The 11,033-nt window shown below is 40.2% G+C and overlaps 1 protein-coding gene across 1 annotated transcript in view; it reads left to right on the plus strand.

Moving 5' to 3' along the window:
- Stam (signal transducing adaptor molecule) overlaps window positions 1-11,033 on the plus strand; it is a 121,834-nt gene that overhangs the window by 38,518 nt on the left and 72,283 nt on the right. Inside the window, exon 4 of the mRNA XM_017612205.1 lies at window positions 748-1,753. Coding sequence (XP_017467694.1) covers window positions 748-1,753 — 1,006 coding nt within the window. The remainder of the gene's footprint in view (window positions 1-747; window positions 1,754-11,033) is intronic.

An 11,033-nucleotide genomic window follows, 5' to 3' on the forward strand; every position in this document is an offset into this window, starting at 1 on the left:
TACCAATGTTTTGATGCTTATATAAGCGCTTAAAATGGATTTTTTCTTGCTTATTTTCTTCGGCCCTGGTGATGAACAACTTCCATAGAAAATCAAGTCATTTAGCTGCGAATTTCTTTAAAGTCTTTTTATTGAATAAATTAACTAATTTTATGATGTATTATTCTTCATGATTGGCGTTGTAACCGTCTAAGCGATTCTGCTTTTCAATTTTCTACTGAGCCCAAAGTGGCCGCTGGCGTCCCGAATATGTCAATATCATCTGCATTCGAGCGCAGCATAGTGCTTTTGCTGTATATGGTGCCGTTGCAATTCAGATTGCCAGATGTTATTACGCTTTTCAGCATGAGATTGTAAAAGATGCACGAGAGTGAATCGCCTTGTCTAAAGCCTCTCTTGGTCTCAAACGGCGCAAAAAGAGGTCCTTCCAAATATGAACGGAGCTGATGGCTATGCTCCACGTCCATCTATACAGCTATTAGTTCTGCGGGGATCCCAAATTTGGACATGACGTCTTATAGGCAGCTTCTCATCTTTGTTAGAAATCTTCTTGCTATCAAAAGCCGCTTTAAAATCGATTTGCTTTATCACACTGATAAGATTAAATCAGTTGGTTCATGAAGGGTTACAGTCTTTCACATATTATGCTCGATAGGGCCTTATAAGAAAAATTCCATGACACATTTTAAATATGAACTTTTTTTACTTCTTTATAAAAATTAATATTTTTTAAACTTTATTTCATAGCAATCATTATATCCATCATTTTCTGGATCTGGATCAATGGCTAGCATCACTTCTGCAGGAGGGACTTCGAATAACTCTGCCAATTCACAACCTGAACCGCGTAAAGTTCGGGCTTTGTATGATTTTGAAGCGGCTGAAGAGAATGAATTGACGTTTTTTTCAGGCGAGATTATACATGTACTAGATGACTCCGATCTGAATTGGTGGAAAGGCTATAACCAACGCGGGGAAGGTTTGTTTCCATCGAACTTTGTAACCGCTGACTTGTCTGTTGACCCGGAACGTTTAGATATCAATCAACACAATAAAACGAAAAAGAGTGTGCAATTTGAAGATGATACCAAAGCATTGCAATTAAAGACTGAGGCTGCCGCAGCGGCAGTTGCCGAACAACGAATCGAAATCGATGAAGTAAAGATTGACCGTCTATTGCATCTTCTGCACGAAGCGAACCCTGAAGACCCTTCGCAAGATAGCGAAGAAATGCTGCGCTTAGAGCAGCAAGTACATCAAATGGGACCACTTATTGATGCCGAGTTGGAGCGTGTTGATCGCAAGCATGCACAACTAACGCAATTATCCAGTGATTTGGTGGACGCAATCAATCTGTATCATTCGCTTATGCGCGATGATCGTATGGGACTATCAGGTGGCCCCGTATCTGGAGGTTATATAGGTGGTGTGCCAGAAATGGTAAGAACAATGGCGGGTTTAGATTATCAAGGCGTGCCAAATGCACAAATGTTATACGGTGCAGTTAGCTATCCAGGCAATACACATTTTCCACCACATATTCAACGACCACAGGACATTCCACAGCAAAGTTACGGCATGCAATCGTTGCCCTACGCCAACGCTGTACTGATGGCCCGTAATCTCGCACCTGTTACCACTCAAAATTCCCCAAACGTGGCTTCAACAGTAGTATCGGTACCGGGCGGCAGTTATCCTATCCCCTTGGAATATCAGAATGGACACGAAAACCCAGGACAGCGGAATGAAAATGGTAAACGTCCATTTATTTAAATATTAAGAGTCTTTACTAAATATTAGATTTCCCTCACCCGCTTCGCTGAGTATATGAAGTTTCCGCCTGCTACATTAGGTGTAATTTTTTTCTATAAAACTCAACATATACACCGAGGATCAAAACCTGAACAGTAATACATAATGTGAATTTTCTTGCGATATATTCGCAATATATTAAGACTTTTTTGTGTTCTAGTTTCGGATTTCACATTTCCAATGTTTATTTCATCAGAAGGCCATAAAAACAATCATTAATACAAGCAGATAAAGAAGAAAATTGCAAAAAAACGTAGCAACTAGCATGTTCCAGTTTTGCACCCGATAGAAAGTTTTACCATTTGCTTGACTTTTAATAAATTGGCCATAACCAATTTGAATATTTTAGCTTTTATTGTCACCTTGGGATACTTTTACACAGTTTTTGAAGGAAATCTGTTTAGATTGCGTACAGGTTTTCCTCAACGCCATGCCCAAGGTCTTGCATGCGATTGGGTGCATTTCCCTAATTGGACAGTAGCACTTTCAAACATAAGTTTTCTTCCCAGTTTCAAATCTGGGCTTTACAAAGGCCATTCCATGATTATAAAAACTTGGGAGTTATACCTAATTGGCCCCAGTTTCGGAGCATGTTTCGGTTCATTGTCCTGTTAAAATTGATAAGAGCCTGCGAAAAATATCCTAATAGTTAAATCACCGTTTTCTCAAGTAACCTGTAACTTTAAAGCTCACTTTATATTTCAAGGTTGCATTAAAATTAATGATTGCTGTCTAAAGTAAAGCATTTTACTATCCGTTTTAAATTGTTTTACAACCAAGAAATATACATTCGTCGTAAGCCGATAATAGAAATGCTTAACTTTAGACATTGCTTTACTTTTAATCCAACCTTTAAATATTAAATGAGCTTTAAACTTAAAGGTTACTTCAGAAAACTGCCCTAAATATTTTGAGGGGTTAGGAGCAGAGCTGGGTAATTTTTGATAACGATTACATTTTAATTACGATTGCTTAATTGTAATCCTTAAATTATACACTGAGGGAAAAAAATATTAAAATCAAATAGAAACGTAATTGATCTTACTATAAACGTCAACGAAAGTACTGTATATTGGTAAATATTCAATTCAATTACGCGCATATTAAAATGACCGCGTTCGTAGTGAAAAAGCATCCGTGAAGTGAATAATCAAGACAAAAACTTAAAAAAAAATTTATTTGCATGTTGCCTGCAGCCTATGTGAAAACAGGGGCACTATTGGGATACCCATGTCAACCTGCAAATTAGAACTTCGAAATAGCATGATCCAAGAGGCCAACAGGTCATGGCTAGAGGAGGGCACATGTAGAACAACCAGGCTGCTTTGGCCGCAAATAGAAAAGAAAAAGACGAAAGAGTTGCTGTGCCTCTCAAGAGAGGACATTGCGAAGGTCACGGCTTGTGTAACCGGTCACTGGCTATTTGGCAGGCACTCTTCAAGACTAGGAATTTTCTCCCACGAATATTGCAGAAGTTGCAGAGATGAGGAAGAGGAAGAAACCGTAGAGCACTTCTTCTGCAGCTGCCCAGCTTTGGCCAAGAGGAGAGCAAGCTTTTTAGGCAGGCCCTTCTTTAGCTCTCTTACGGAACTATCACGCGTAGGAATAAAACCGATTCTACGCTTTATAAGAGCCTCAAATTGGTTCTCTGAAGAATAGTCACCGAGGTTCCCGTGTTCTGCAGTGGTACCACAATGGACCTTCAAAAGGTCTAAGTGAGTTGGTAAATTGAACCGACTGCCACATCAACCTAACCTAACCTATGTTGCCTGCAGTGGAATTCGAACCCGACCATCACCGGACATCAACAACTTGTGGCAAGCATCTTTGCGCACTCAGCTACACCCAGACATATAAATTCACTTTCAAATGTTGAATATCCATCAACACCACAGCACGCGATTTGTACGGATAAACATGTATGTACTATCTATATGTGTGTGTTGTCACCGCTCTCAGGGTGGCGCTCTGCATGCTTGGGGTGCGTATGTGCACTTTACATATCCATATATACATACTCAGATGTGGACAGCAAAATACGTGCGTAATAAATTTTGTATGAAAATATTATTTTTAAATACGAACATTTTTAAACGATAATCAAATATAAAGTATTCATTTTTACTATGCATTATTTCCCTCAGTGTATGCGATTACGATTACTTTAATTATAATTATAAATGTTACCGTTATGATTATAATAATTGTAGTCTTAAAAATTCAAGGACTATGATTACTGGAATCGTAATCATGAAAAACATGATCAAACAAGTACAAAAAACTTCTGAACTAGATTTTTAAAATGAATCTTCTATAATCTAAATCCGGAAATCCGGCCGGATTTTAGCCAGTATCCGGCCGGATAGTCGGATAACAGAAAAACGGCCAAATAAGCCGGATTCCGGATATGTACCGGATACCCGGCACATCCCTACAATTAAAGTATTCGCAATCAAGCACGTTATATTTACAATTACAGTTCGGGATTTCAATTACAGTAATCGTAATTCTAAGTAAACAGAATGCAATCGTAATCATAAAGTGCCCAGCCCTGGTTAGGAGTATCACTTATGCATTTCCACAGCACCTGGACAAATATTCCGACTGAAAACGTTTCATTTTATCCTCGAGAGTTAAAATATTAATTAATATTAAATTTTGCTCTGATAATGTTGCTGGTTAAGAAGGACTTGTAAATGCTCGTTTCAAAATAATACCAATCCAATGCTTTTTCCTGGTAAAAATGCGTTTCTGACTAAAAATGTTTCTGGTTGTCAAGGCAGGCTTCGCTTTATCTTTGTGCTGCAACAACTTGTTTCCACGTCTTACATAATGTCGTCACTTGATTTGTGGTGAAAAACAGTAATTTTTGATTTGGAATCACAGTTTATTGGCATTCAGAGACCCTCCAATATGTCCAGCCTGGAATAGCATTTTTTTTTGTGGTCTCTTGACCTTGGAGACTGATGCCCGCCATTTGGCTGATATGATTTCTTTTTTTTATAGCGTGGACGATCAGAAACGTTTTGCAAAAACTTTGAATTTTTTTTTTGCTTGGTATGTGCACTTAAAGCACGCACAGCGAAAATCTCAAACACCTTGATTACAAAATTTCAGGAAATGAGCCAGGACTCCTCCAATGCAGTTCATTTTTATTCGGTAATTTTTTTTTGAGTTTCCATAGCGAATCTTAAAATGTTTATTGTCTAACTTAAAGTTAAACATTGGTAAGGCGAAGTGCAAATTTGAATTACCATAAATTTAATAAATTGAAAAAGTAGGTACATTACCACAAATTTGACTTTCCGTTTTATTGTTCCAATTTTGCTCTTCAGTCTACATACTTACATAAGCTCAGCCAAAAATATATATATATATATATATATATATGGAGGAGATACGCCTCCTAAATATATATATATTTAATATTTTCAAACTAAAACCTTAAACATCTTTCTTTCAATTGCCTTATTCCCTGATTCCCAATTTGAGTCTTTAAATAGGAGGCAACTCTCCTCCATGAGGTTTAAAAATAATTCATCCAAATTAATAAATTTTTCTACCACGTCCAGTTTTTGAGAAAAAAAACTGTTGAAGTGGTAAAAGTGACAAATTTCAAAAACAAAAAAAAACATTAAAAATATAAATTTGGGCGTAGTTTTTCCGAAGAAAAAACACGTATTAATGAAAATCCAATTAGTCTGATGGCTTATACCTCATGTCGATGGATTGAGTAGAAAGAGGAGAAGAATTAAAAAAAAAAAATCTTAGTGAAACAAAAACACTAGCGAAGAACATGGTGAACGAATCCACCAGGACATAGAAACTATGTAGAAGTGGTATGATATGAAATCAAACCTCCACATGCTTGCTGACTGATTTGTTCATTAAATCACTTTGGTTTTAAAATAAATTCATAGATTGAGATTTTCGTATTTGTGGGAAAACAAGTGCATGTTATTGAAGAACTGAGTTTTTTTTTTATTTTTCACTCATTTCTGACCAACTCATCGACATCAGGTAGAATCCATCAGACGAATTGGATTTCAAAATTGTATAAAAAAAATTTGAAATTGGCCACTTTTGCAATTTTTCGACACTTCAAAAGATCTATAAGATAAAATAAGACCAAATTTTGTTTTTATATACATATCTATCTTTATACCAAGGTCCAGTACTGTGGATACCACAAATACTACTTCCAGATATATGCAGTATGCATAATTCCGTTTGTATGGGAGGTGCCACGACCGCTTGTCTAATCGATATTAAATCTATCTATATTTTAAGTTAAACTAAATGACAGCAGCAAAATTTCATGATGATTGGTTGCGTCCAAAACCGCATGCCAGTCGTGTCTCTTCTGTGCCAACTGACGCCAATTAGCAATGCCAAGTGAAACCAAATCCTTTTCCCCCATGTCTTTCGAACGCCTTCCTCTTCCTCTGTTACCAGCATCACGACCCGCGTTGAATACTTTCTGAGCAGTAGCGTTTCTGTCCATTTGAACGACATGACCTAGCCAGCGGAGCCGCTGAATTTTAATTCGCTGGACTATGTCCATAACGTAGCTCATACAGCTCATCGTTAAATCGTTAATGATTTTTGTACGACGAGAGAGGAATTTGCTTCTCAATTTCCTACTCAGTCCAAAGTAGCACTTGTTGGCGAGAGTGATCCTTAAAGCATTGCTCACTTAAAATCGGTACGCGTTCCAGCCATTCCTGTACGGCAATTGTTTGAATGTACTAAAAAGTTGCAATGCACATCGTTAGACAATAGATCTACCATTATGAGGTTGAAATTTCATAGTACTGGCTTATAATTTGACAGTTTTATTCCCGTTGGAAGTGGCTGCTCAAAAAATAACGTTGAACGAATTCGTTAAAAATCCGACACTCTTGAGATCAAAAATTAAATTAAAATTAAATGTACCAAAAACTTCTAATTTTCTTCAAAAATCAGTGAATGGATTCCTTCTGCTTAAACTAACAGAGTAAGCTAATCATAAAAAAAAATCATTTCGCACCAGCTCACAGTGGGGTAATCGACCCTGAAAGTGGAAATCAATTCATACGTACATTTGATTTAAAATATTTTGATGTATTTATATAGCTAGCACCAAATGAAGTAAAAAAAAGACAAATCCGAAAATAGTTTAGAGGGATTTTTTTTTTACGTGGGTTTTTAAGGCTTTACCAAAGAGCGAGAAAAGTTAAAATTTAGTTTTTACTCCCATAATTATTTTTTATTATTAATGATAATTTGTCAAAATCCTAATCATCATTAATTACAAGTTAAACTCCTCTTCGGTCATTATAATAATTATCCTCATCATTATCTTCATTACTATTTTCATCATCAACATCACCCACATCATCACCTTTTTAGGTAATTTTTTATATGATAATGAATACCAATTGTACAAATTTTCTCTTCAACAATTATCTACATGTTTTTGTTAAGCCTAGAAAGCAATTAAGAATATATAACCTTTAATAAAAATAATCATCATCTTCGCTGGCGTCATTGTCATCACTATCAACATCTTCATCATCGCTATAAGGCTGCATAATTAACAACTGTTGTGCTTCTTTCGGCAAATCCTGCAATTTTTTTTGGGATAGTTTTCTGATACTTGATACAACAGGGTCGGAACTAATCAAAAGTCCATTGAATATATCTTCATTCGTCTTTTTTCTGTTGCACTTGCGAGAAAAATGTTCTCTGTATCTTCTCATTTTTGTTGTTGGTAGAACGAAAAATGACACTGAAGATGGCACAACGCCGAAACCGGTTTGTCTCCAAACCAAATTTGACAAGGGATGACGGAAAATCGTTCCACATTACATCTTCTCTGTATCTCTTAAAATCTTTGATTCGCGCCTCTAGAGCTTCTTCTGACAATTGACGTTTATTTTGTTTTGAACACGGAAAACCTATAGAGGACTCAAGCCAACTTTTGTTTGCTTTCAAAAAACGTTCTTCGTGTCTACAGGACCTATTCCAACGAATTTTGAACTCAGAGATGAAATATCTCATCTTTTCATTAAATTCTTTTAAATTTTCATCATACGGCCTGATGCGATCTTTCATTTGTCCCGTTAAAACCTTAAATTTATCATTTAATTGATCGCAGCGAGAGTTTCTCATTATTTCGTAAAGGCTTTGACGAGTACAGTATATTTTGCCTAGCTGCACATCCTTCTTTGCACGAAAAACTTGTGCACTTAACCGAAAAAGGCACTTAAGCGAATTTTCTTTACTACTTCAATGAGGAAGGTATCCAAATCCCTATGAAACCAAATAATGGAGAAGCACTTCTTCTTTTTTTGGCGCTGTAACCGCCTAAGCGATTTTGGCCGAGTTCAGCAAAGCACGCCAGTCGTTTCTCCTCTGTGCCAACTGACGCCAATTGGAAACGCCAAGTGAAGCCAAGTCCTTCTCCACCTGATCTTTCCATCGCAGTGGGGGCCTCCCTCTTCCTCTGCTACCACCAGCGGGTTCCGAGTTGAATACTTTCAGAGCTGGAGCGTCGGTGTCCATTCGAACGACATGACCAAGCCAGCGGAGCCGCTGTATTTTAATTCGCTGCACTATGTCCATATCGTTGTAAAGCTCATACAGCTCATCGTTCCATCGTCTGCGGTACTCGCCGTCGCCAACGCGTAAAGGACCGTAAATCTTCCGCAAAATCTTTCTCTCAAACACCCCAAGAGCCGCCTCATCGGATGTTGTCATTGTCCATGCTTCTGCGCCATATACCAGCACGGGCATGATGAGTGACTTATAGAGCGTGGTTTTCGTACGTCGAGAGAGGACTTTACTCCTGAATTGCCTACTCAGTCCAAAGTAGCACTTGTTGGCAAGAGTGATTCTACGTTGGATTTCAATGCTGACATTATTATCGGTGTTAATGCTGGTTCCCAAGTAAACGAAATTCTCTACTTTCTCGAAATTGTAACTGTCAACAGTGACGTGGGTGCCAAGGCGCGAATGTGCTGACTGTTTGTTTGATGACAGGAGATACTTCGTCTTGTCCTCGTTTACCACCAGACCCATGCGCTTTGCTTCCCTATCCAACTTGGAAAAGGCAGAACAGACTTCGCGGTTTTTGTTACCGATGATGTCGATGTCATCGGCATAAGCCAGCAATTGCACGCTCTTGTAGTAAATTGTTCCTGAGCGGTTCAGTTCTGCAGCTCTTATTATCTTCTCCAACATCAGATTAAAGAAGTCACATGAAAGGGAGTCGCCCTGTCTGAAACCCCGTTTTGTGGCGAACGGCTCGGAGAGGTCTTTTCCAATTCTGACGGAGCTGGTGGTATTGCTCAACGTCATTTTACACAGCCGTATGAGTTTTGAGGGGATGCCAAATTCAGACATAGCGGCGTATAGGCAACTCCTTTTAGTGCTGTCAAAAGCGGCTTTAAAGTCGACAAATAGGTGGTGAGTGTCGATCCTTTTCTCGCGGGTCTTTTCCAAGATTTGGCGTATTGTGAATACCTGGTCTATGGTGGATTTGCCAGGTCTAAAGCCACACTGATAAGGCCCAATCAGTTCATTGACGGTGGGCTTCAGTCTTTCACACAATACGCTCGATAAGACCTTGTAACCTATGCTTAGAAGGCTGATCCCGCGGTAGTTGGCGCGAATGGCGGGGTCACCTTTCTTGTGGATTGGGCAGAGCACACTTAAATTCCAGTCGTCGGGCATGCGTTCATCTGACCATATTCTGCACAAGAGTTGATGCATGCACCTTATCAACTCCTCGCCGCCGTACTTGAATAGCTCAGCTGGCAGGCTGTCAGCTCCAGCGGCTTTGTTGTTTTTCAGCCGCGTTATTGCTATACGTACCTCGTCATAGTCAGGCGGTGGAACGTCGACTCCGTCATCATCGACTGCGGGCTCGGGTTCTTCTTCTCCACAACTTTCCGTGCTGCTACCATTTAGTAGGGCGGAAAAGTGTTCCCTCCATAATTTAAGTACGCTCTGGACATCAGTTACTAGGTCGCCATTATTGTTCTTACAGGAGTGCGCCCCGGTCTTTAAACCTTCCGTAAGTCGCCTAACTCTCTGGTAAAATTTTCGGGCATTCCTCCTGTCGGCCAGCATTTCAAGCTCTTCGCACTCACGTATTTCGGCCTCTCTCTTCTTGTTGCGGCAAATACGTCTCGCTTCCCTCTTCAGATCCCTATAGCGGTCCCACATAGCGCGCGTTGCGCCCGATCGCAGCGTGGCCCTGTAGGCGGCATCTTTTTTCTCTGCAGCTTCCTGACACTCCTCATCGTACCAGTTGTTCTTTCGGGCTCGCTGAAATCCGACTACTTCTTCAGCGGCGGTACTTAATGAGCGGGAAATGTGGTTCCACTGCTCGCATATGTCGGTTTGTTGAAGAGTGCTCTCTGAGAGCAGGTGTGAGAGTCGAGTAGCGAAAGCGCTGGCTGTCTGTTGTGATTGCAGCTTTTCGACGTTAAGCTTTCCTTGCATATTTGGGCGCACATTTTTTGCTGCACAGAGGCGGGTGCGTATCTTGGCTGCAACAAGATAGTGGTCCGAGTCGATGTTTGGGCCTCGGAGTGTGCGTACGTCTAAAACACTGGAAGCGTGCCTTCCGTCTATCACAACATGATCGATTTGGTTTCTCGTTTTTCGATCCGGAGACAGCCAGGTAGCTTGATGGATCTTTTTATGCTTGAACCTAGTACTGCATACTACCATGTTTCGGGCCCCGGCGAAGTCGATCAGCCTCAATCCGTTGTCGGACGTTTCGTCGTGGAGGCTGAATTTTCCGACGGTGGTTCCAAAGATCCCTTCTTTGCCCACCCTGGCATTGAAGTCGCCAAGCACGATTTTGATATCATGACGGGGGCAGCGCTCGTACGTGCGCTCCAAGCGCTCATAGAAGAGATCCTTGGATGCCTTATCCTTCTCTTCCGTTGGGGCATGGGCGCAGATGAGCGAGATGTTGAAGAATCTCGCTTTGATGCGGATTGTGGCTAGACGCTCGTCCACCTGGGTGAACGACAGTACTCGGCGACGGAAACTCTCCCACCACAAATGCAACTCCGAATTTGCGCTCCTTTACATGGCAGCTGTAGTAGACGTCGCAAGGCCCCAGACATTGTTTGCCTTGCCCCGTCCAACGGATTTCTTAGATGGCGGTGATGCAAGCCTTCGTCTTCCCGAGAACATCAACCAGCCGGGCAGAGGCACCTTCC

The sequence above is a fragment of the Rhagoletis zephyria genome, unplaced genomic scaffold, assembly GCF_001687245.7.
Source record: "Rhagoletis zephyria isolate East Lansing unplaced genomic scaffold, Rhagoletis_zephyria_1.1 Rzeph_scaffold_00513, whole genome shotgun sequence".
NCBI classification, from domain to species: Eukaryota; Metazoa; Arthropoda; class Insecta; order Diptera; family Tephritidae; genus Rhagoletis; species Rhagoletis zephyria.